Below are 26833 nucleotides of genomic sequence, written 5' to 3'. Positions count from 1 at the left end.
AGAAAAAATTTTCTTCTCTCTTACAAAATTAGGCAGTAAACCAGAAGCACTTTGTTTACAATAATGGGTGTTTTGTTACAATATATTTCTGCCTGCTTAAAATTTGTTTCCATACAGAAAATTAATGTGGAAACTGGGAATATACATTTTGTTCCCTAGTGTATGCACTTTCTAGATTGTCATAGAATCAACAAAACTCGGATGGCGGAGCCAGCACTCCACTCCTATTGCTTGTAACCATAAGCATCACCTGCATCCCAATCAGTGTTTGTTGGTGTCAGTATTCGCTGGCTTCTTGTGATATGACTAATAAAAATCGGGGCCCTCGGTCAACCTGCATTCCAAGTTATTTAAAAATTTTGTGCTGTTTGCTTTGAGTGTTACAGCAGTACTTAGTTAGAAGCAGTCCATATCAACAAAAGTAGTTCATCGAATCTGATGGTGTGACATTATTAAAAAGAAGTAATATTTTCTTTTACAGACACTTTGAGAGGTAGCATGAGAGATCAATAGAAGGAAGTGTTGAGCCTTTTCATTCTAATGGCTGCCACTATGACTTAATGTGACTTGCCTACCAGCTGAAAGAACTAGATTTTCTGCCTGCTGCGGCAGCTTAGTGGCTATGGTGTTGCGCTGCTGAACACAAGGTCGCGGTATCAAACTTCGGCCGTGGTGGCTGCATTTCGATGGGGGCGAAATGCAAGAATGCTCGTGTCCTTTGCATTTGGGACACGCTAAAGATCTCCTGGCGGTCAAAAGCAATCCGTAGTCTGCCACTACGGCGTGCCTCACAATCAAATCATGGTTTTAGCACGCAACACCCCAGAATTCATTCCGCTAAGCTTTCTCTGAAAAAGAAGTGCACCTTTGAAAATGTAAGCAGCTACATGGCCTAGCTGTGGTTCTAATGAAAAGCTGTTCAGGAAATCTGGATGCCTGCTCTAGAGGTGTACGGAAATTTCAGGGAGCAATACACCCTTATGTTCTTGCATACAGCTGTCCTTGTCTTCTGCAGCAGTTACTGTAGCTATATGAAATACCGAAATGGCTAAACATCTACCCTTACAGTGAATGTGCAGAGCATTATAAGTTAATAAAGAAGATTTTATTTTGCGGGCGTTTTTTGTTTCATAAATATAAAAGAGCACTCACAAAAGACATGCGGCTGGTAACAGTGGCGTGGAAAGAAAGTTTTTCAGGGGGAGAGGGGGTTGGAAAAGCCGCATAAATTTCGTAGGAGTTGCGTGCCCGGTGTGCCACCCCTTGGCTATGCCACTGGCTAGTACGGATGTCACACGGTGCACTTTTTTTTATCGCGATCAAGCCCGATCCGGATCGAATTTCTCGGTCGTGATTGGCTCCTTTGCACAAAATGCGCGAGAGAGCCAATCGCAGTCGAGAATTTCGATCCGGATCGCTCCCGATCGCGATCAGAAGTGTACGTGTCACACCTGTATAACATGAAAGAGTTACAGTTTTCATAGGAATGGAAACATCGCACCGGCTATCCGCGACATGGCGAAAATTCCGTGCACCATACCCTACACTAAATGCGCGCGGAACATTTTCCATAAACCAACACAAAGTTTAACAACACAGCCAAAATTTTCTCTTCTTCCGGCGCTCATCATCGCTGTCGATGAGTCCTTCCTTGTCGCTGTTTCCATACAGGTACTCTCTGATCAATCCGGCCCTGTCGGAGTACGCGGCGCACTTGTCTCGGATTATCTGTTTCGATCGATCAGTCCGTAGTTCGCCCTTTTTGACGGCACGATCAAAGTCTTTGATGCCTTGCTCGTAGAGGCGGAGGGCTGCCGGGTAGTTGCGCTTCTCGTCCTCTTCGATGGCCTTTGTGACCACTTTGATGGCTTTCCGTACAGTTGGTAACCCACGCAGTGGTTCTACGATAAGTACGTTGATCGTGAGGTGCCCCATACCGTCCATGATGTGAAACGGTACGTACGATTTTCCACAGCTCAACTCCAGGTGAACAGCGAAACTAGATGCGCGGCGGATATTCGCAAACGGGAAGGCTCGCTTCTACAAGGAAGCGACGGGTTATTTGCAATTGCACGCTACGGTTGCAATCATGCTGCAACGTTTCACTATGTTATGAAGCAGCTCCATAGAATAAAGAGGCTCCTCTTTTTAGCACAGGTCTAGAGTACAGAGACACAACATAGGGAAAGAAATTCAACAAGTACGGAGACCTACGCTACCTAGCACACTGTACCTACGCGGACAATGCCATAGAGAGCAGGTCCAGCGACCGAATCAACTGGAGCGCTCCAAGCCGCCGCCATTAACACCCGAACCACACTTCCGGTTTCGGTTTCTGGCGCGCGTGTTTTGAACGCAAATAAACGCGTTACGACGGCTGCGCTGATTGGCGCGGCATTTCCCCTTTATTTTCTTTTTTTGCTTCTGGTGTTTAACCGGGCGTGGTCTTGGTGCGGAACCGTTTTATTAAGCAAAGTTGACTGCGAACGATCTGTACAATCCTCCGTCGAATCTGTTCGACGTGCAATTTTATAATGTAGACGCAAGACGCCTTGTCAAATGAGAAAATGCTTATTTTGCTCTATATAAGTGCTCATTCCGCGCTTTTTGTGCATTTTATCCAACGTGGCACCAGGTAAGCAACACTAGTTCCTGTACGAAGCTGCACCGGACGGCGTCAGCTTAAAACAGTAAACTACAAACATGTGTCATTTCGGTGTTAACAGTACTTATAGCGAAAAATAAAAGCTGGCGTAGAGGCGAAACGTGCGAAAGTGGTGATTGGGAAGTATCACAAACAAAAGCAATTTGCTATTTACATACATGGCGTAGAAAATTGCAGATTCGTCACAAACCATACCACACAAAAAATATGACGAAACCATACGATTTCCAAGCATTCCCACATTCCTGGGCCTTCTTTCCTGCACTTTAAGAGCACAAATACACGGGCGACTGCGCGTTTCCAAAACAAATTGGCCTCAGCGGACGCGCTGGTACGCTATACATACAAAGAGGTGCCCACAACACACGCTCGCAGACGCTCTCATTTCGATGGGGGCAGAACGCCAGAACCTCAGCTGTTTAACGTTAATCTGGAGTCCGCCACTGCGGCATACCTCTTAATCATATCGTAGTTTTTGAAAGTAAAAGCCTGGAAATTATTACCTGAGAAGTTCGCTGAATCATGCGTAATGCATGCACCATAAAGGCAAAATTTTAAACTCACTCACACTTGCACTCACCTCCACTCACACTCACTGGCACTCACTTGCATTTGCACTCAGCCCCACTCACACTCAATGGCACTCACTCGCACTCATGCCTTTGAAGTGAGTGCGAGTGAGTGCACTCATGAGTGAGGGCGCCGACCTATGCTCCTTTTTGTCTATCAATTAGTACAACATAATTTTGGGTGGGATGCCTTTTTTAATTACAAGTTGCAGACATTGCAGCATATACCAGAATGCTCAAGATCACTCATATTTCCATTGAGCGAGTGACATAGAAGTATGCGGGTAGTAGCACATTATGCACTTAAACACTGTTACATTGTGGTTGCTGGCGTAACCATTGTTTATAACCACGCTTACATTCCAAGAAGAACTGCATTGTCCATTTTTTTTAACCGTGTTTAACTATATTTTGACCAGCTCATGTCAGCTTGTAACTTTCATCACATAACAGTTAACAGCAAATAAAGGCTCCTGCCCATATATGTTACGTAGGAAGACGCAGACGAAAAGCTATGTACAAATATATTTACAAGGAAAATACGCTGCGCTTGGCCAAGAGGCAACAGCCCGCGCTAGCTTCTAATCGTCGTCGTCGTCTTCACACTGCTGGCCTTTCGTGATCGCGCATATTGTGCCGTAGCACTACCCCCGGCTGCAAAAGCGCCGTCCCGGAGCGACTAAAGATCGGACTCGGAAGCAGTGTAGTAGGCCTTGAGCCTACTGACGTGTACGACATCACTAGATGCCACAGGAGAGGACGAGGTTGAGGCCACAGGAGCAATTTCGTAAGTCACAGGCGTCACCTGGCGCAGCACGCGGTAGGGCCCTGTGTATCGCGAAAGGAGCTTCTCTGAAAGTCCGACGTGACGAGAGGGCGACCACAGGAGCACGAGCGCACCAGGTGAAAACTGTACGTCACGATGGCGGGCGTTGTACTGACACTGCTGAGTGGTCTGTGAGGCCGTCAGTCGAGCACGGGCAAGCTGGCGTGCATGGTCAGCGAGGGCGATGGCGTCGCGCGCATACTCGCTTGTTGAGACCGCAGCAGGAGGAAGTGCCGTGTCTAGGGGCAAGGTAGGTTCGCGACCGTACAGTAGATAAAAGGGAGAAAATCCGGCGGTGTCGTGCCGGGAAGAATTGTACGCAAATGTTACGTAAGGAAGGGCAATGTCCCAGTCGTGGTGGTCCTTGGAAACGTACTTGGCCAGCATATCGGTAAGAGTACGGTTTAACCGCTCTGTCAGGCCATTGGTTTGAGGATGGTATGAAGTAGTCAGTTTGTGTTGAATGGAGCAGGAACGCACAATGTCAGCGATAACTTTCGAGAGGAAGTTTCGACCACGGTCAGTAAGCAGCTGTCGCGGGGCGCCATGAAGCAAGATAATGTCACGCAAGAGAAAGTCCGCGACGTCAGTGGCGCAGCTGGTAGGGAGAGCCCGAGTGATAGCGTATCGGGTGGCGTAATCAGTCGCGACGGCTACCCATTTGTTCCCAGAAGATGACGTGGGAAAGGGACCGAGCAGGTCTAATCCAACACGAAAGAACGGTTCCACAGGGACGGTGATCGGCTGGAGATGACCGGCAGGTAGCACCTGAGGTGTCTTCCGACGCTGGCAGGGATCACAGGCAGCAACATAGCGTCGAACGGAGCGAGCGAGACCAGGCCAATAGAAGCGGCGGCGGACGCGGTCGTACGTGCGGGTTACCCCAAGATGTCCTGAAGTGGGTGCGTCATGCATCTCAAAGAGCACAGTCTGTCGTAGCTGTTTTGGCACGACAAGAAGAAGGTCAGAGCCGTCAGGGAGGAAGTTCCTTCGATACAGAATGCCACCCTGGAGGACATATCGGCGAACGGATGCGTCGGTAGGTGTAGAGCGCAGACGCTCGATAAGTGCTCGCAGCGATAGGTCTCGGTACTGCTCATCGGCGATGTTACCGAAGGCAGAGACAGAGAAAATGCCGTTGGCGCTACTACTGTCGGCGTCGTCAGGCTCGTCGACCGGGTAGCGAGACAGGCAGTCAGCGTCCTTGTGTAGTCGGCCAGATTTATAGGTGACAGTATACGAATATTCTTGGAGGCGTAAGGCCCAGCGACCAAGTCTTCCTGTAGGATCTTTCAGTGAGCATAACCAGCAAAGCGCGTGATGGTCTGTGACAACGGAAAAGGATCGGCCATATAAGTATGGGCGGAATTTCGCAACCGCCCAAACTAGGGCCAGACACTCACGCTCAGTGATGGAATAGTTGCGCTCCGCGGGTGAGAGGAGCCTGCTGGCGTAAGCGATAACACGGTCGTGGCCACGCTGGCGTTGTGCCAGTACTGCTCCAATTCCGTGACCGCTGGCATCAGTACGGACTTCGGTAGGCGCAGAAGGATCGAAATGGGCCAAAACGGGAGGCGTTGTGAGAATGTCGATTAGATGAGAGAATGCAGAGGCCTCGTTATCGCCCCACTGGAAAGGAGCGTCTTTTTTCAAAAGGTCGGTTAGTGGTCGTGCTATGGCGGCGAAATTTCTCACGAAACGGCGGAAGTACGAACAAAGGCCGATGAAGCTGCGCACATCCTTGACACACTTCGGAACAGGGAAGTGCGTAACAGCATGGATCTTGCCTGGGTCCGGTTGCACTCCGTTCGCGTCAACGAGATGTCCAAGGACGGTAATCTGGCGACGGCCGAATTGGCACTTCGATGCGTTGAGTTGCAGACCGGCTCGCCGAAAAACGTCCAGGACTGCTGAGAGGCGCTCGAGGTGCGTAGCGAACGTTGGGGAGAATACGATAACGTCGTCCAAGTAGCACAGGCACGTGGACCATTTGAAACCGTGAAGAAGGGAGTCCATCATGCGTTCAAAAGTGGCAGGGGCGTTACATAGACCGAACGGCATCACTTTGAATTGATAAAGACCGTCGGGTGTGACAAAAGCAGTCTTCTCGCGGTCGAGATCGTCCACGGCAATCTGCCAGTAGCCGGAGCGAAGGTCAATAGAAGAGAAATAGCGAGCACCGTGGAGGCAGTCAAGGGCGTCATCAATCCGAGGTAGGGGATACACGTCCTTTTTGGTAACCCTGTTAAGGTGCCGATAATCCACGCAAAAGCGCCATGAGCCATCCTTCTTTTTGACCAGTACTACAGGTGACGCCCATGGACTATATGATGGTTCAATAATGTTCTTGGCAAGCATTTTGCGAACTTCTGCGTGAATAACTTGACGCTCAGCTGGTGACACTCGATACGGGCGGCGATGAATAGGAGGGGCATCGCCGGTATTAATGCGATGTTTGACAGCTGTAGTTTGGGCTAAAGGACGATCGTTAAAGTCAAAAATATCGTGGTAGGAAAACAGAACGCGGTAGAGTTCACGAGCGTGCTCGGAGGGCAAGTCGGGGGCAATCATTTTCCGTAAGTCAGCGATGGTACAATTTGCCGACTGCGATGGTAGAGGAGTATCGGATGAAGTGTCGTCTACTGCAATGGATGCTACTGAGTGATCCTCGAATGAACAAAGCTGGGCCAAAGACATCCCACGTGGCAGCACTTGTGTCGTCAAGCCAAAGTTGACCACTGGCAGGCAGACGCAATTCGCCGTAATAGATAAAACTGTATGGGGTACTGTGATCCCATGTGTAAGGAGGACGTCTTGCATAGGAGCCGCGATGTAGTGACCGTCGGGGACTGGTGGGGATGACACTAGGTCAACGTAGGTCAGTGCCGAAGGTGGCAAGCGAACGAAGTCGGCGGAACTGAGGCGACTGGGGTGTGGTTCAGCAGGATCCAGAACAGGCAGGTCAAGGCGGAGAGTACTGGCGGAACAATCGATGAGAGCAGAATGTGCGGAAAGGAAGTCTAAGCCGAGGATGATGTCGTGGGGACAGTGGGCGATGACTGTGAATAGCACGATTGTTGAGCGATCGGCGAAGGAGACGCGGGCGGTACACATACCAATTACGGGGGCTGTTCCGCCATCGGCGACACGGACAACAGGCGTCGTGGCGGGCGTGATAATTTTCTTGAGCCGGTTACGAAGGTCAGCGCTCATTACGGACAAATGCGCCCCAGTGTCTATGAGAGCAGACACAGAAACACCGTCGACTTGCACGTCAAGAAGGTTCAGATGAGTGGGCAAAGTCAGTAGAGGATTTGGCGGCGTAGGGAGCAATGCAGCGTCACCTCGAGGCGCTGCATCGTCTAGTTTTCCGGCTGGGAGCGGCGTCCGAAGGGAGTCGGCGAATAGGAGCGACGGGGCTGGGGAGAGCGAGATTGTCGTCGTTGGGGCGAAGGCGAACGAGAATAGGGGCGGTTCGTTGCAGGAGAATCAGTGGCGGCATTATCGGAGCGTGCGGCATAGGGACGAGAAGGGCCACCTGAGGGGCGAGAGTAGGCAGTATAAGTAGGCCGGCTCGGGGAACTCCAGCGACTACGACAGTGCCGAGAAATGTGCCCGATTCGATGGCAGTGGAAACAAATAGGCTTGTCGTCAGCAGTGCGCCATTCAGATGGGTTGCGGAAACGTGGTGGGTAAGAAGATGCGGGACGGGGCGAAATCGAAGAAGCCGGGCGGGTATTAGGGCGATGGGCCGAGCAGATGGTGTGAAGACCCATGTTTTCAAACTCCTGGCGGACAACTGCCTGGATCAGTGAGACCGTGACTGCAGATGTGTTGGTGGGACTGGAGTCGAAGGCAGCCGGATAGGCGGCCTCGATCTCACGCCGGACGATCCTGGTAACATCGGCAGTGTTGTTGGGACGAGGAACGTCGGCACAGGAAGATGTCGCTGGGGTGTTGGGCAGACGGGCAAACTGCTGGTCAATACGTCGGCTTTTGGCGAGTTCCAGGCGGCGGCACTCTCTTATAACAGCATCCACCGTCGCTACGTTGTTGCAAACGAGCAAGTTGAAGGCGTCATCGGCAATGCCTTTGAGGATGTGGGAAACCTTGTCTGACTCAGTCATGTGGGTGTCAACTTTGCGGCACAGAGCCAAGACGTCCTGAATGTACGTGACATAGGGCTCTGTTGACGTCTGCACACGGCCGGAAAGCGCCTTCTGCGCGGCAAGTTGTTGACCGTAGGGGTTGCCGAACAAGTCTCGAAGCTGTGTCTTAAGTGAATCCCAACTGGTGAGCTCATCTTCGTGCGTGCGATACCAAACTCGAGGTGTGCCACCGAGGTAAAAGACTACGTTGGCGAGCATAATAGTAGGGTCCCACCGGTTATTGCGGCTGACGTGTTCATACAGGCTGATCCAGTCATCGACGTCTTCCCCATCTTGGCCCGAGAATACGCCAGGATCACGGGGAGCGGGGAGAGTGATGTAGGTCGTCGAAGTGGCAGCAGGTGTCGGAGCCGGCGGAGTCGGGTTGTCGTCGCCGGGAGCCATGAAGGAAGGCTCGACGTACCGTCCACTGCGAAGCTCCGTGACGAGGTACAGGGAACGTCCACCTCCACCAGATATGTTACGTAGGAAGACGCAGACGAAAAGCTATGTACAAATATATTTACAAGGAAAATACGCTGCGCTTGGCCAAGAGGCAACAGCCCGCGCTAGCTTCTAATCGTCGTCGTCGTCTTCACACTGCTGGCCTTTCGTGATCGCGCATATTGTGCCGTAGCAATATAATAAAATACATAATCCTAATGGTTATAGGTTAAATTATGCATCTGGACGGATGCCGCTAATCTAAAGCCCACTGTCCTTTACCAATTACAGTTGAGAGCTAGACACCTATTCAGGTGTGTCTACACACTCGGGTGGGTCTAAATGACCAGAGGCGGTGGCCTCGCTGCACAGACCAGGATCACTTTGGCAAGTCGTGAGGCAAGCGCTTCCAACCTCATTTCAGCCTCCTAAATTAACAAGTTCAGATATGCACTTGATCCAGCGTTCATCGATGGCTATCTAAGGTCATTGTGACGATTGACTTGGAAGTGTATTGTCGAGCATGTTCGACCACTCCTTTCTCATGGGACTCCCATGAGGCACCCTTCGTGCCTTGCAGTACCGCTCCTTGCTTTAGAGGGAGAGGAGATAAAAAGAAAACTATATTCTTCTGCGAAAATGTGCTCACCTAGGGCTAAACTAAACATAGGTACGAAATATGAAACATTATTATCAAATGTCAAACAGTAAACCTTCATTCTATCGGTATGCATGTGCAGATGCAAACATGGCACTGCAATAGGTTTAACTTGACCTGGGGGGAGTAGCTTCGATGCTGTTTTTTATGTACTCAATACAACAGAAATAAGAAAACATCATTTATATTATGCTTGCGCTGTGCAATACAAGCCTCTATAAAAATTCCAGCAACAGTAAAAAGAAAGCTCACTGGTCCAAGCTATGTTCCTTGTGCTACTGTGGCTTGTTCTAACGATGTTGTTGCCATTAAAATGTAAATAATTGACAGCACTCATGGTTGCACTGGTGAAAGAACTGACAACTGATGGCGTTCAAACTTTGTGTTCAAACACAAAGTTTGAATGCCATCAACTATCAGAAGTGTGGTTCTTATCGTTTAAAAAAAGAAAAATGGTCAGGCTACATGGTGCGGACAAAGACCTTAAAAAGACCAAAGCACATCATAGAGAATTATGTTAGCATTGTACATTTGTCCATTTTACACTAATAGGAAGCACGCCTGTATTGTTCATAGCACTTAGTTCATTTCACTACCTTTGTGCGACTTCTGCAAGTTTAGTGCCATCTTTTGCGGTTTAATGAACCATTACTTCAGAAAGAAACCTTTTTAGTGAGCGAAACGCTGAAGGAACCTCTCCTTCAATGCTTTGCGCACTAAGAAGGGCTTTTCATTGTCTGAAGTAATGTGTCACTAACCAGCCCAAGCAGCCATCCTTTTTGGTTTAATGAATATCATATAGTTAAAGCAAGCCCCAGAATGCTTGGACAAATGAGTTGTATTTCAGGATATTTTTAGGTGGCCCTGCTGCTAGAACTGTCATAGTAAAATGTGTTCAAATTTACAATGTGACACGTAGAACACAAAGATATTCAATTAACTGCTTCATTGATTTATTCAAGAGGTTTTGACCATTGTTATACTGTATGCGCACAACTGTGTACAGTAGTAGTAGACAACTGAAACACGGACATGAAATTATAAAGCAGAACACGTGTCACATACCATGAGTGGCTTGTAATTGTAAATATGCTTTTGCCAAAATAATGAAATCTTAAATTAAGCGTATAGTAGGTTGAAATGGTGCTGATAACAAGTCAATTAGGGAAAACACAAAGAAAATAATGCATTCTACTTACCTTTGACTTGTTCCCATTTCATTTATCCGGAAAAGTACATGTTCGTAAAAAATGTAAGATGCACTTCTGCATGTTGAAATTTTGATGTTTCTGTTCATCTCTGGTCTATGCGAGTACATATTTATGGAAGAATATGTTGTCATTTCCTCAGAACAAGAAGTGTCACCTGTAAAGTTCAAGGTGTCAGAAATGTAGTTACTGTAGTCCTTGTACCAATTTCCAGGTGACTGTCTAAATGTTGCATACAGTCAACATCGTCATGACACAGAGTAAGATTTACTGATGCCACATAGCACTAAGGCCACATATGATGATATTGCTAACGAAAAATTAAACCGTGGTGTCACCTTATACCGGTTTGGAAAGTACACTGTTCACTTGGCCTCACGTGATTGGTCAAAATAGCGCTTTCAATAACGAAAGCACAATTTCTGCCAGTCATGCCAGGCCAAGCAAACGGTCTGCTTTCCGAACTGTTGTAGATTGCATTCCAAGAGTGGTGTGTGCATTTCTTCTGGCTACATTCGTCTGCAGCAGCCACAGCAAACACAAACGGAGCAAGCCGGTCTGTCACAACGTCATGACATGTCCAGCAACTGGGAACCAGAATTGAAACTGGCTCGTAGGAACGAGTATGGTAAATTATGTAGGGCGCTCTTATGCTTGCCAAGATATCTTGCAGTGTTTAGAGGGCTTGGACCTTCATTTAAAGAAAAAAAGAAGAAGACGTTACAAACTGCACGTCAGTACTCTCCTTCGACCATGCTTGCCTCTACAACTGGTACATTTCTTGTGCATTTGCTGCACTGTGAACAACAAACAGTATATGTGCAGCACAGGCAAACATTGGTGCATTAAAGGAAGATTACGTTTCAGCACAATTAGACCAGCAGCTGCAGAAATTGCATAATGGTCAACAATGCAATATGGTACAACAGATGAGCCTGATTGCAAACCGTCTATGTTTCTCAGCACCCAGTGCAAGTAGCAAACACGCTTGCGAGCTCAAAGCAGCCGTGGAGTAGTGGTTACAATAGTGCGCTTCAACCCACAAGATTGATGGCGTGATCCCAGGTATGGACCTTACCAGCAAGGGCGAGGACACCTTGTCCCTAGACAGCTGTACTGGGGTACAAGGAGCATGTGCTGCATGCGTCTGTGCTGCTTTGGATAGGGGGCCGCACAGGTTGCCAAGTCCAGATGGTATTATGGTGATGGTGTTCTCGTCGGAAATATCAGATATAGCTGCTCGAATATGTTGCAGTGTACTGTACCATAAACAAAGCGCGATGAACTAATGAACGTGACTGCTCCGCTTACTTTCTCGGGACTGCTCTTTGCATCTGGAGTTCTACATACTAACCACAATTCCAAATGCACGGTTAGATGACTAGCGTAAATGTGTTTGCTTAGGGGGTAAGGAAAGGCAGGAAGGGTCAAATGCATTGTGGTAGTCTAACCCTGCAGCAGCACAAACTGGCTCTGTAGAAAACACTGTGATGCGCCTGGCCGACCGGCACTTCTTTGTTACAGTAGCACCAAATTTAATTATTATAACCTAAGTCTAAAGTGTTCTCAGAGACAAGAATAACTTTGATAGTCATTGTAAGCCAAAGTTCCATTTGACATTACAACAGCTAAGACTTAAAAAAAACTTTGGGTAAGCAAGTGCCGTCACACAAAGTTATGTGGTGAACATTTGTGTCTACTAAATCATCTGAAGCATCTGCAGCCTGTATAGTAAACAATTTCCCAGTCTGCATTAATGCGCAAAATTATATTTCTGCTTTCTCAAACAAATAATTTGGCCAATATGAAAAATAAACAAAAATTTTCTTCTCTCTTATAAGTTAGGCACTAAACCAGAAGCACTTTGTTTACAGTAATGGGTGTTTTGTTACAATATATTTCTGCCTGCTTAAAATTTTTTTCCATATAGGAAATTAATGTGGAAACTGGGAATATACATTTTGTTCCCTAGTGGATGCACTTTCTAGATTGTCATAGAATCAACAAAACTCGCATGGTGAAGCCAGCACCCCACTCCTATTGCTTGTAAGCATAAGCATCACCTGCATCCCAATCAGTGTTTGTTGGTGTCAGTATTCGCTGGCTTCTTGTGATATGACTAATAAAAATCGGGGCCCTCGGTCAACCTGCATCCCAAGTTATTTAAAAATTTTGTGCTGTTTGCTTTGAGTGTTACAGCAGTACTTAGTTAAAAGCAGTCCATATCAACAAAAGTAGTTCATCAAATCTGATGGTGTGACATTATTAAAAAGAAGTAATATTTTCTTTTACAGACACTTTGAGAGGTAGCATGAGAGATCAATAGAAGGAAGTGTTGAGCCTTTTCATTCTAATGGCTGCCACTATGACTTAATGTGACTTGCCTACCAGCTGAAAGAACTAGATTTTCTGCCTGCTGCGGCGGCTTAGTGGCTATGGTGTTGCGCTGCTGAACACAAGGTCGCGGTATCAAACTTCGGCCGTGGTGGCTGTATTTCGATGGGGGCGAAATGCAAGAATGCTCGTGTCCTTTGCATTTGGGACACGCTAAAGATCTCCTGGCGGTCAAAATCAATCCGTAGTCTGCCACTACGGCGTGCCTCACAATCAAATCATGGTTTTAGCACGCAACACCCCAGAATTCATTCCGCTAAGCTTTCTCTGAAAAAGAAGTGCACCTATGAAAATGTAAGCAGCTACATGGCCTAGCTGTGGTTCTAATGAAAAGCTGTTCAGGAAATCTGGATGCCTGCTCTAGAGGTGTACGGAAATTTCAGGGAGCAATACACCCTTATGTTCTTGCATACAGCTGTCCTTGTCTTCTGCAGCAGTTACTGTAGCTATGAAATACCGAAATGGCTAAACATCTACCCTTACAGTGAATGTGCAGAGCATTATAAGTTGATGAAGAAGTTTTTATTTTGCGGACCTTTTTGTTTCATAAATATAAAAGGGCACTCACAAAAGACATGCGGCTGGTAACAGTGGCGTGGACAGAAAGTTTTTCAGGGGGAGGGGGGGTTGGAAAAGCCGCATAAATTTAGGAGGAGGTGCGTGCCCGGTGTGCCACCCCTTGGCTATGCCACTGGCTAGTACGGATGTCACACGGTGCACTTTTTTTTATCGCGATCAAGCCCGATCCGGATCGAATTTCTAGGTCGTGATTGGCACCTTTGCACAAAATGCGCGAGAGAGTCAATCACAGTCGAGTATTTCGATCCGGATCGCTCCCGATCGCGATCAGAAGTGTACGTGTCACACCTGTATAACATGAAAGAGTTACAGCTTTCATAGGAATGGAAACATCGCACCGGCTATCCGCGACATGGCGAAAATTCCGTGCACCATACCCTACACTAAATGCGCGCCGAACATTTTCCATAAACCAATACAAAGTTTAACAACACAGCCAAAATCTTCTCTTCTTCCGGCGCTCATCATCGCTGTCGATGAGTCCTTCCTTGTCGCTGTTTTCATAGAGGTACTGTCTGATGAATTCGATCCTGTCCAAGTACGTGGCGCACTTGTCTCGGATTACCTGTTTCGATCGATCAGTCCGTAGTTCGCCTTTTTTGACGGCAAGATCAAAGACTTTGATGCCTTGCTCGTAGAGGCGGAGGGCTGCGGGGTAATTGCGCTTATGGTCCTCTTCGATGGCCTTTGTGACCACTTTGATGGCTTTCCGTACAGTTGGTAACCCACGCAGTGGTTCTACGATAAGTACGTTGATCGTGAGGTGCCCCATACCGTCCATGATGTGAAACGGTACGTACGACGTTCCACAGCTCAACTCCAGGTGAACAGCCAAACTAGATGCGCGGCGGATATTCGCAAACGGGAAGGCTCGCTTCTACAAGGAAGCGACGGGTTATTTGCAATTGCACGCTACGGGCGTGCGTCTATTTGTCGTACAAAAATCCCTCACGTGACCTGATCCTAGGTGCCTAGGGACAGCATCATTTAGGGATTTTTGAGAAGTCGCGATGCTGGCGCCGAGCGACGCCGTGGCATGTTCGTCCTCGGCGTGATCGTTCTCTAGACCGCGCGTTGTTCAACATTGCTGATGGGATTTTACGTGCGTTGCTTGTGTGTTGGTTGTAGGTTCTGTGTTACTTGGCGGAAAGCCGTGAGTAGTGGCGGTGCGGCAATGCGGCTTTGGCCTCGATGAGCTCTGGCACTACAGAATCTGCGTTGTGTGACGCGTGCTTTCTTGAGAACCCGGCGGTGGTGACAATTGAAATAATGAAGTGGCCTAGCGCCTTGGCAGCGAAGGCAGCGAACCGCGATGTGGCGTCGCCGTGTCCGACTTTGCTTAGCGGACATCGAAGGATGTGCTGCTCGCTGCAAGTCATGTAAATGCAACTGCGTCGACCGCCCACTGCTCAGTGCTGAATTTGTGTTTGGTGTGCTGTGCTTGAAACGAGTGGTGCAGCCGTGCAGAGGGGGTGGCGCAGTAGCAGAGTGGCTTAGGGGCTCCGTTTGCGAATTCAGACATGTGCTCCCGTCTTGGTCTCATTAGCGGCTGTCGCGGGATTGTGGTGTGCTGGCTCTTTGCCTAGTATGAAGTGATGTGAAAGCGCAATTTTTATTAAGGGGACAAGATGTTGCCGAGATGGTTGCAGCACAGCTTCTTTTTTTTTTTTCTTCCAGGCACCTTTTCTACTTGAAGCTTCCATTGCAGTGTTTCGAGACTCTTTGAACCAGCACATAGTGTATATAAAAATTACACACTGATTGGGAACATCAAATAAGTTCATGCCTATATATAGTAAAAAGATGTAGCACGACCAGACAAAATAAAAGAAAGGGATGGGCTGTAGCAATACTAAGTGCTAAATGGTGCTTTATCCTTTCCCTTGAGTTTTCTTTCTGTTTTTGTGCTTTTTATGGATCCTCCACAGTAACTATGCGAGTGCTGAGCTTGAGCTTGTTGGTTTCAAGTCTCATGGTTGTTACTAACAGAACAGTGTGATAAACGAACAAGGGCTTGGAGGCATCCATTCACCTTGCTTGCCTCATGGTGCTGCTTCATAAGCACCGTGAGCATCCAGGCCAACTAGGAAGGGAGGTTTGTTGCAATTGCTTCTGAACTTTATTGCCACCAAAACAACAGTGCTCTCAATGACAGCTTTTGGACAGTAGAATGCTTCCACCCAGCAAAGTCTTAAGAAGGAAGCATTCAGGATGTGCAAAATAGGCTTTTGAAGCTGGCAGCATTACTGAAGGGGCTTTGCCCATCTGCCCTCTTTATGGATACACAAAGATGATTTCCTCTTTAACAGGGATTGTTTCAGAGGTCGTTACATGGCAACAGTGTTGGGTGTTTAGTAGCTTGTCTTTGCCCACTGTTAATAACCTGTTCCTTCTCCAGTGCTCCTGTGAAGTGCCTACTTTTTGGCCACAATGTGCTCTCCATGCATTCATGCATTTTTAGCTTGTAAAGACGTTTATTGCCCCTTGCCTGAAGCTGGTCTTTGCCGATGTCACCCAAGAAGGCATTGGGGAGTATGGCAATGTACGCCTACAAAACACTGTCAATACCAGTGAAACTAAATTAATGGAGCTGCTGTTCTTTTTTTGTCCACTCCATCTTTGTTAGTTACAATGAGCAATGTCCGAACAGAAGGCATATGTAGAGTGTCGTGCATAGCCTGCGCACTAAGACTTGTTGGCATGTTATGACCTTAGCACACTGTTTATATGTAAAAACCTTCTGATGTGTTGATGACTACCTTCTCTTTATCATACTTTGCCTGGTGGAGCCAGCAAGTGGTTCAACCAGATGTTCAACAGGCTTCCCACTAGTTTTCCCAGTCTCCTTACCAGGGTGCTGCTCATAGATATCTGTTTTCTTGACCTTGCACTGCACTTCAACCATGGCCACACCTGCTAAACCTATAGCATGCGATCAAAAAAGTGCTATACATCATGTTCCTCCAAACTCGTAACATGTGCTACAAGGCCTTGAGGAACACCCTCATTTATTTACGACCTCATCATACTGTATGAAGCTTCGCATGATAAGTGCGACAATTAACACCTGCTGGTTTTTGAGTGTTATTCCTGTTCAGCTTGCTGAAAGCTATCCTGAGTGTTTCAAAAGCAAACGACCGCTGCTGGACAAGAAGTGCTTAAAACAAGGGTCGCTATAAACACATATGTCACACGAAATGAAGGCCACTGTGTATACAGGCGGTTTACTTCATATCCGACAGGCTTGGTTCTGCCTTTGCTAGTGAGTGAATTCAACTTGCCCCGAATACATGGCCTGTGACAAACTATGTGCCAGATGCTGTGTCCCCTGCAAAGCTGAAGATGTGTATGAGAACCTGACACCCTGCAGTTGCTTCTACACTGGGCAAACAGGCTACTATAAAAACGACTGCCTTTACTAATATGCTAATAACATGAAAACAGGCAGAAATTTGGCTATTCATTGGACCCAACTGCAGCTGCAAGCCACCCTTCCACCACATGTGTGTTGTTCACCGAAACTGGAGCTATGCAAATGCATATAAAAAGAATGATGTTTGAAAGTAGTAGAGCTGCACTATATAGCAGTGCTATCTGCAGTACTGGTACCTTATAGCCACAATTCATGGCTGCACCACCATGCAAAGGCACTATTCTTGAATTATTAACTTCTATTATATTTATGGTGGCCATATATTGCAATTACATATCATCCACATTGTGTGCAATATGGTTATATGTCAGTTATGATAGCCATTCCTAATCTGAAATGCATCAAAGAGCAAATATAGGCAACAAATTGTAATTCAAAGAGACAAAAGGCAACCAGTGCACAGGATAAGTGACAGATTTCCTTTTATTGAAAAAGAAACGTGACATGTGTCATGCCACCACCAGTGGGTAGCAATCTTTCAAGCTTGGGTGACAGAGGCAAAACTTAGAAAAATGCTACAATCACGCTGTAAAACCGCCTTGGACACAAAAAACCGACATCATATTGTACAGAATGAAAGGGCAAGACTTCATCTAAGAACAGTCTATGGCACCACATACTTGAAATCTTAATGGTGTAAAAGATGTTGACATGCCCTACCCATAAAGAAAAAGCAACAAACACAGAAAACACACCTTAAAATGCAATGTGCAGAGTCTGAAACCAAGAAAAAACAACCCGAAAAAGGTTTCGCTAAGTCTTTCAATGATTAAAATTGTCAAACTGTATCATCACTTCTTAATGAACCTGCACAGCTGAAAAGGAAGGAAGGAAAGCTCAATTGCAGTGCTGCAGAAAGTGTCACCGAATAAATATACTTTGCTTACCAACGATGCCTGTGGTGTAGTTGTGGTCTGTGAATAAACTAATTGTGTATAAACTTTTCTTGTTTGCAATGGCTGAGCGGAAAGCGAAAAAATGACCATAAGAGCACCAGGTGTATGCATAGTCTACGCACAAAAAGCCACTGCTCTCTTACTTTTTTTCTCTGTATTACTATTCATGGGAGTATTTAGGTGCCTTATTAGCACTGCTAACATCCCACTGCAAAACACAAAATTGGGCAAGTTGTGGCATAAAGAAAATTGCAGTTTCACTCATAATGTGAAACAATGATGCAGTAGCTGGTGAAATATGCACAGGAAGCCTACTTCATGCAGTGTTTGCTGAAGTGAACACTTGCCAATGCAAGTCGGTAATCTGCTTAAAAAAGTAAAATAAGTAAGAGTCCTATTTATTTGTGGGAGTTGTGCCTCAGTGTTGAAGTGGAAAGACTCTGCTTTTCTTCCTCCTCTTTCATATCCGGACTTAGCCACTGATTTACACCAAAACAACCCTTAGCTTCTTACTGCTGAATTCGTTTGTTTTCTCAAATCTATATTTGGGCTACGCATTGCTGTCTCGCGCTTTGCTTGAGGAAAACAAGACACCAACAGCTCCATCCAGTAAATCTGAGAAGCCAAGCACTAGAAGATTAATGAAGCAGATGCACCCAATCATTGTCACCACATGCAAGAAGAAAACTTAACATAGGACTGCCTTCACAAGTGGGAAGGTGATGTGTAAGAACTTGAAGGTGTGCATGCCAGCTCTATATACGGTATGCAGACATTGAGCAGGTGTTAGCCAATCTAAGCACCTGTTGGCTAGATAACGCTCTCCGGGATCAGTATTCACCACGACTGTACCTTCAGCAGAGTGGCTGAAATGTAGAATTGTGGACTGCCACTCTTTTGATCGTATGTTTGAATCCTCGCAGCACAATGAGAACTTTATTTGCAATATTCTAGCAAGAATTTCGGGAATTCCAGTGACAACACCAGTAGACATCAGAACAACCAGGGGAGTTAGCCCATAGCAGCTATTGCTGTAAAAAATAAGACTGGCATAAGCACAAGAATTGAGTTGAGCATACTACATGCCTTTGTTCTGGTAGTGGTCCACTACTTTGGTGCTACAGTTAATGATCTCCACTGTCACTGGACATAATGAGAGTTCTTAAATTATACACTCGTGCACCCGCCGCCTCTCAGGTCACCTAAGTGGACATACTATGCTGGCTGATAGCGGCCCCCTCCCACTTCTAGTAAGCTGCACCGCGTACTCAGCTGTACTGCGGCGAAGAAGCCGTACATTTGTATTGAGTGAATAAACAAATGGTTTTTACAACAGTACAGAAATAAACGAGCACCATGCATCATTCTACCACACGAAAGAGCGTCGCAACATACGGTAGCTGATTCACACAGGCCGTGTAGCCCACTTATCAGTCGTAAAGGGTATTATGGGTAATTCAATATTTCAGACACACATATGTGTTTATGTTTACGTTCGCACACCTTGCGTAATAAGACTCCCAGAACTTCCCCAATAGAAAGTAATTTACAACACACAAACGCAAAGAACACTATACGTCTCGTTTTCAACTCGGCCGTCATACAAATGACATATAGCGCGGAAAAACGTGAACATGCTGTGTGTTAGCGTCGTAAACTTCATACTAGGCAAGGAGCTAGCACACCACAATACTGCGACAGCCGCTAATGAGACCAAGACGGGAGCACATGTCTGTGAACGCGCAAACCCTAAGCCACTCTGCTCCTCCGCCACCCCCGCTGCACGGCTGCACCACTCGTTTCAAGCACAGCACACCAAACACACATTCAGCGCTGAACAGTGGGCGGTCGACGCAGTTGCATTTACATGACTTGCAGCGAGCAGCACATGCCTCGATGTCCGTTAAGCAAAGTCGGACACGGCGACGCCACATCGCGGTTCGCAGAACTTCGCTGCCGAGGCGCTAGGCCACTTCGATATTACAATTGTCACCACCGCCGGGTTCTCAAGAAAGTACGGGTCGCACAACGCAGATTCTGTAGTGCCAGGGCTCATCGAGGCCAAAGCCGCATTGCCGCACCGCCGCTACTCACGGCTTTCCGCCAAGTAACACAGAACCTACAACCAACACACAAGCAACGCACGCACGATTACATGAGCAATGTTGAACAACGCGCGGTCCAGAGAACGATCACGCCGAGGACGAACACGCCACGGCGTCGCTCGGCGCCAGCATCGCGCCTTCTCAAAAATCCCTAAACGATGCTGTCCCTAGGCACCTAGGATCAGGTCACGTGAGGGATTTTTGTACGACAAATAGACGCACGCACACTGCGGTTGCAATCATCAGTGTTGCCAGGTTGGACAACGCGGCGTCGCCCAAAGCTAGAGAAACTGTAGCCCAAATGTAGCCAAACACAAAAAAGAGCAAAACAAATTTGTAGCCAAATATAGCCATTGTTATCTTCAGTTTTATCTGTATATACATTTTCACATTCGACTACGGTAATTCCTTTTTGTCCAACCCGTCGTAAAAAAAATGTCCGTGATGCCGTGGCGGTCGACCCTTGACATCATAGTGTCAGTATAGTAACTCTATGCTTGACATCTGTAACAGCACGGAGGAAGGAAACCACGGAGGAAGGAAACTAAGGAGAGGCCCTGACGTCACTCTTTGTGAAGCAAAAGTGAAGCCGGAACTTGGCGTTACTCATGGCGATGCTCCGCCTTTTGGGCCACCCTCCTCTCTTGTTTACATCTTTTGCGAAACCACGCCGCGCTGCGCGTGGTGTCGCGCGCGGAGCGCGCGCGCTCGCGCAACATCTGACAGAGCACGGTGCAGGTAACACAGCGCAACAAGACACGGTGACTAACGCAAACCCGCCCACTCAGCGCCTTTGCCACGGCCCGAAACCTACCAGAGCAACACGTGTGAGCGCTCAAAACCATAATGACGCCGCCATTGTGGCCCAAAAGGCGTGGCCATACAACAAGAAAAATAAAACAGCAACAAAAAAAGAGAACCTACTACGTCATTTCCGCCACACTTTTCTCCTAGCGCGCGGAGGGGGTAGGGCCTCTCCTTAGTTTCCTTCACGGAGGAAACTTTAACACCGTTTGGAGTGCCCCTTCTGATAACGCGCGTGCCGTTCGTTACTGGAAAGTTCCGGGCTCGCAGCGTTAAAGAAAGGAAACGCATCAAGGCAGATAACGATTATTGTTGTGTGGCAGAAGGGGCAAGCGAAAGGGTGTAATTTTGCCTAAGAGTGCATGATGCTTGCACACAGAACACTTTTTTGTTGGCCCCGGAAACTCAAGTTCCAGCGAATCGCTGCTGAAGGACAGCCTACCGAAATGAATGTCGAATGGAAGCACGAACAACAAACTTGGAGGACGCTTGGAGGACAACATGGCCAGAAATTGCTGTGCGACGTTGATGGAAGATGGAAGTGAACTGATCATTATTTATGGGGATAGAAACAGGCACGCTGTTCGGGATTGAAGTAGGGATTATAATTTTAGATTGGCAAAGAAAATCTCTAAGGCCAGTAAGTGGCGAGGCCTGGCAATGAAATCTTGGTATTTCGGATGTAGTCTATGAGATTACTGTAAGTAAGTCGGCTGTTATTAAGTACAACATAATTATTGCTTAAAATTGCAGTTGCTATAATATTACACACTTGCGCTTTATTCTATGCTTCGGAATCAAAAGCACACGCATGGCTACGGCGACACGCTGAACTGCATATCACGCGTAAGATCGTCGGTTTGTTTTCAATCCGATTGGTTTCGCTTTGACTGTTAAAATACCAAAGCAGTTGGGCAGGAAACAACGAAAACACGTAGCTATTAGCGCAACAGTACTTAACACTTCAGAAAACATGAATCGCAGGAACGTCGAATTGCTAGACAAAATACTTTGTCACAATTACGGCCGCACTTGACGTCTGCCTCCCACTAATGCTGGCGTATAATCACTATCGCGCTCACCTACCACCGCTCTCAGCAAGCTGCCAGTGAAAGACTACATCCTCACTGCAGATAAAAGATTTCAGATAAAAAATGTTCCACGGCGTTTTCCGCGTTACCACTTCATGATTACACACTCTGACTAGCAAACTTTCCATTGCATTAAAAACTAGGTACCATGAAAATTGGCTCTCAGCTCTTTAATATTCACATTTAAGAGTGGAATGTGATAGCATTCAAAGTTCCCTGACTGCTTCTCACGCTTCCCGGCAACTGCAGTGTATGCAACCATAATGTTTACCTGCAAACGCTGGAGGCAAACAATATGCATGAAGGCCATCTTTCTGGTTCTTTTTTTTTTCATTCCACTCGCATGGCAGGCGCCGCCGCTGCTGCGGAGGCGAGTGCCATCTGGATGGTGTTGCATAGAACCGAGCGGGGCGCGTCGCTCCTACTTGGCAGTAACCGCTTTTCCTCGTTTCTTTCCTGTGTCCCCTGCCCTGCTTCGCGCTGCACCACTCAGTCTCATGGAAAACCAACTAGCCCAAACCATCGCCCCCCTACTAAGACGTCGAACGGCAGCTGGAAAAGGGGTTTGTGTTCGAGGTTCCGCGTTACAAACGTATGTTTTCTCGTATATTCAAATTACAATTCGACGCTACTATGTCTGTAGGTTGAGTGTAAGTCGTACTTTACGAATTTTCTGACGCGTTCTACTTTGAGAAAATCAATTACTTCAGTAATGCATATTGTTAAGAACGGCCAGCTGCTGTGCAAGTGTTGCCGGCCAGTTGCGACAGTGGCGGCAACTTTCCTGAAGCGGCGCCGCAAACCTCTAGCCACGACGTGACTGACTGTGTGTGAACAACATTACGTGCGTCCTCGACTCTCCGTGGCTGGAGCCGAGTTTGACGAAGTCGCCATTGTGATTAAACGGGCTCGGCGGACCAACTATTGTTACTGCGCCCGCGGGAACGTCTACTGAGACCCCTTCCCACGCGCCGACCAAGACTCCAGACAATGGGCAGCCGGCGGGCGCGCTGCAGCTCGGGGAATAAATGCCCCTACGGTGCCGGGTCGCCTCCCCTACGGTGCCTCGTCTCCCCTACGGTGCCTCGTCAACTCCCCTACGGTGCCTGCTCAACTTGCCTACGGTGCTTGGACGGCCGTTTCCGTCACCTGGGTAGCGGGGGAGGACCGAGTGTTTATAAACCGCTGTTGTGCGGCTGCTCAGGACACTCTCTCTCAAGCAGTCATGTTAGACTGATGTACTTTCTCAAGCAGTCATGTTAGACTGATATAAATACTGTAAATAAACCCATATTCCTCGTTCTCGATGAGAAGCCGTCCTTCCTTTCATCAACGTCCTCAGCGTGGATAAGTTGGACGACGGCATGGGCCAGCTACCTTCTAATTCATGCCCGACTCCAATCTTGACAACGAATCACGAGCGATGTGATTGAACCCCCAATCATAACAATATGCGCCTGCCGAAGGGCCTACGTGGTTCGGGATCATTTTTCTCACACGTACAACGGCGTCGACGCCGGATTTTCTGCGACACGGGGCCCTTAACGCCTGTCGCGTTAAAGTTCATTTCGCACGCAAAGGAAAATGGTAGTAAAAAGCTAACCGTGAGAAACGCGGACTAGGTCGAAAACTGTGCCCAGCGCGATATCTCAATCAAACGCCTTCGCCTTCGACACACTGGAGCGTGCCATCTACCCATGCTTCCCTTCTTTCATGTCGGCGCCAGGATCGCCCAATCATATTGCTCTCCGTTTCTTAGCATAACCATGTTAGTACAGTGCACTGTGAAACACCCTCCACTCTCAGGCTCATCCCGATGCCCGATGATTGGGTGTCGGGATAAGACGAAGATGAGACGACATTGGAGTGAATATTCGCACGGTGAAGCGCGGTGTATATTTAAGTGCGCCAAGGATAAAATCATCGGCTCAAAGAATGATGAACTGAGGGGGAGGGGGGCATTCCGCGCACACACGCACAGCCGCGCTGCTGGCTCAGCCAGCTAAAACATAGCCTTCAGATTTGTTTCTATTCTATGAGAGTCACCTCTGGAGCGTGGATTAAGGTGCCACTCATAGCCCAAATAAAGCCAAGTCGCAGATTTTCAGTAGCCCAAATATAGCCACGTAGCCAACTCGCCCCAGTCGACGCCAAATTTTTTTTTCTGTAGCCCAATTTGGCTATATATAGCCAAACCTGGCAACACTGGCAATCATGCTGCAACGTTTCACTATGTTATGAAGCAGCTCCATAGAATAAAGAAGCTCCTCTTTTTAGCACAGGCCTAGAGTACAGAGACACAACAAAGGGAAAGAAATTCAACAAGAGCGGAGACCTACGCGGACAATCCCATAGAGAGCAGGTCCAGTGGCCGAATCAACTGGAGCGCTCCAAGCAGCCGCCATTAATACCCGAACCACACTTCCGGTTTCGGTTTTCGGCGCGCGTGTTTTGAACGCATTTAAATGCGTTACAACGGCTGCTTTGGCGCGGCATTTCCCCTTTATTTTCTTTTTTTGCTTCTGGTGTTTAACCGGGCGTGGTCTTGGTGCGGAACCGTTTTGTTAAGCAAAGATGACTGCGAACGATCTTTACAATCCTCCGTCGAATCTGTACGACGTGCAATTTCATAAAGTAGACGCAAGACGCCTTGTCAAATGAGAAAATGTTTATTTTGCTCTATATAAGTGCTCATTCAGCGCTTTTTGTGCATTTTATCCAACGTGGCACGAGGTAAGCAACAGTAGTTCCTGTACGAAGCTTCACCGGACGGCGTCAGCTGAAAACAGTAAATTACAAACATGTGTCATTTTGGTGTTAACACCTTATAGGGAAAAAAAAAAAAAAGAAACTGGTGTAGATGCGAAACGTGCGAAAGTGGTGAGTGGGGGGTATCAGAAACAGAAGCAATTCGCTATTTACATACATGGCGTAGAATATAGCAAATTCGTCACAAACAATACCACACAAAAAAGGTGACGAAACCATACGATTTCCAAGCATTCCCCCATTCCCGGACCTTATTTCCTGCACTTTAGGAGCACAAATACACGGGCGACTGCGCGTTTCCAAATCAAATTGGCTTCAGCGGACGTGCTGGTACGCTACATACAAAGAGGTGTCCACAACACACGCTCTCAGACCGTGCTAGACGCTCGCCGAATTCCTTTCACTCGCACTCAAGACAAATGCGTGAGTGCAAAGCCTGTTTTCAGTCGTTCAGAATACAAAATTTTTCGAGTTACAAGTTCCTGGTGTTTGAGCTTCTTGGTGTTACCTTTTGCGCGTTCTGCCGGCGCAAGCAACCTACTCCGTGTTATCACTGTTGGCGATCGCTCGTCGCGTTTGCAGTGCAGAAGGAACGCAAAAAATACGCCGGGAGCTCAACGAACCAGTCTACATACACCCCACCCCCCCACACGCACACACAATATAAAGACGGGTCACCCAACAGGGGAATTTCACAAGCGCAGCCGGCCTCGCACATTTCGATGCGTGTCTGGCGCATGGCGCAAGGATCTGGCTCGTCTGTCTTGCCGTCAGCTTGTTGCCAGGTGACGCAAGAAAAATTAAGTCGCAAAGTATCAATTCATTTATACACAAAACTTTTTACTTTTAGTGGGAAAGAATATATATATAAAAATAAAACTGTCTGTTAACTTCATTTCACATTCTTTCTTTCCGATGCTCGCAGCAGCTAACGGATGGTATTAATACTAGCGTTACCTCCTCCTCCCTCCTCCCTGCGCACCGTGTACGTTTGAAAAAAACCTTATACGATTGTGGAACCATCGGACGCACTACCTGAAAATTGTTAGTATCGTCCGAAATTGCCACTAAACTGCGTTGGACATCTCGGAGGTCATGAGTAACGTAAATGTCGCATAGAGGCGAAACTATGGTGGCACTTCTTCTCCTAAAGGTAATGGTTCTTGCATAATGTCTGCCTGTAGAAGAAGACAGACGAGCTCACTTGCGTTTGGGAGCAGGGTAATTCCACGCGAAACGTATGTCCCAGACCCTAAAAGCGACCATCGCCGATTCTCTTGGGGAAAATTTGGCTATAATTTTTGAGGTTTCATCAAATTATTTCTCCCGAAAATTTTTTTTTTACAGAGAAGCTGTATATGGCTAGCCGACTCGTCCGTCCGTCTTCTGTACGGCGAAAATCCCTCCGGCGTAAGCCCATGCGCATGCGCGAAAATAAAGGGAGAGGAAGCGAGGCGCGCGATTGGCTGCACCAGTATAGTGATGTCGTTACTCTCCGGCGCAGCCCAGCGCGCGCGCAGCAGTTTCTCTCTGGCTCCGAAATAGATAGGCCACACGTCGTACGTACTCCTGAGGAGCAGGCAGCTTTCGATCAGCAACGCCGCGAGCAGAACCGTGAACGAGCTTGTCTATGCCGTGACGATGCTGCAGACCGGGCACAAGAACGGGCTCCTGCAGCCAAGTGCAGGCAGCAACTGCGTACCGAGGATCCGGCAGCTTACCAAGCCGTCGTTTAATGAACCGTCGGGATGAACCCTGTGATTAACATCGGGGCTGCACGTTCCAACTTCGCTGGTTAACCTTCTGTAGGAAGTGCTTGGGTGGTGATTTTTTGGAAGATGTAAACGCTCTTGGAATTTTCCTGGAAAAGCAGGTGTTGGGTGCAGGTAACGTTGGTTGGAGGTAATTTTTTTTAAGTGTGAAACTAGGTGTAAGGACGCATATTATTTTGAAATATCCTACTGGCGTGGTTCTTTCATGCCACGTTATAGAAATTAGAAATGTTTTGCATAACATTGTTAATATTTCTGCCGCAATATCTTACCGCTTTTTCCTGTAGCAATAGCTTTTGCTAAAAATAATGTTAGACAATAAAATTTGGCATCTTTCCAGAAAGTTGCCAAAAGAAGCCACTTTTCTACGATGTTCAGACCTAAATTACACATTCTCCAGATAAAAATTCCTGAGATAGCTCATTTTTTTGCGCCAACGTTCCAGCTTGTGATCTAGAAATCTTGTTTTGAG

The 26833-nt window shown here is 47.4% G+C and overlaps 1 protein-coding gene across 1 annotated transcript; it reads right to left on the bottom strand.

Moving 5' to 3' along the window:
- Nucleotides 1-1587: 1587 nt before the first annotated feature.
- On the bottom strand, nt 1588-1935 carry LOC140218546 (vacuolar protein sorting-associated protein 4-like). Its single transcript, XM_072288323.1, has one exon. It carries the CDS (start codon nt 1933-1935, stop codon nt 1588-1590), a length of 348 nt encoding a protein of 115 aa, XP_072144424.1.
- Between the last annotated feature and the right edge of the window lie 24898 nt (nt 1936-26833).

This window comes from Dermacentor andersoni, chromosome 5 (assembly GCF_023375885.2).
Source record: "Dermacentor andersoni chromosome 5, qqDerAnde1_hic_scaffold, whole genome shotgun sequence".
In the NCBI taxonomy this organism is placed as follows: Eukaryota; Metazoa; Arthropoda; class Arachnida; order Ixodida; family Ixodidae; genus Dermacentor; species Dermacentor andersoni.
The sequence above is the reverse complement of the archived record's forward strand: the minus strand, read 5'-3'. Positions and strand labels throughout refer to the sequence as shown.

Bases quoted from the DNA above. Each gene is read 5' to 3' on its own strand.
- LOC140218546 (XM_072288323.1), bottom strand. From the start codon at position 1,935: ATGGGGCACCTCACGATCAACGTACTTATCGTAGAACCACTGCGTGGG.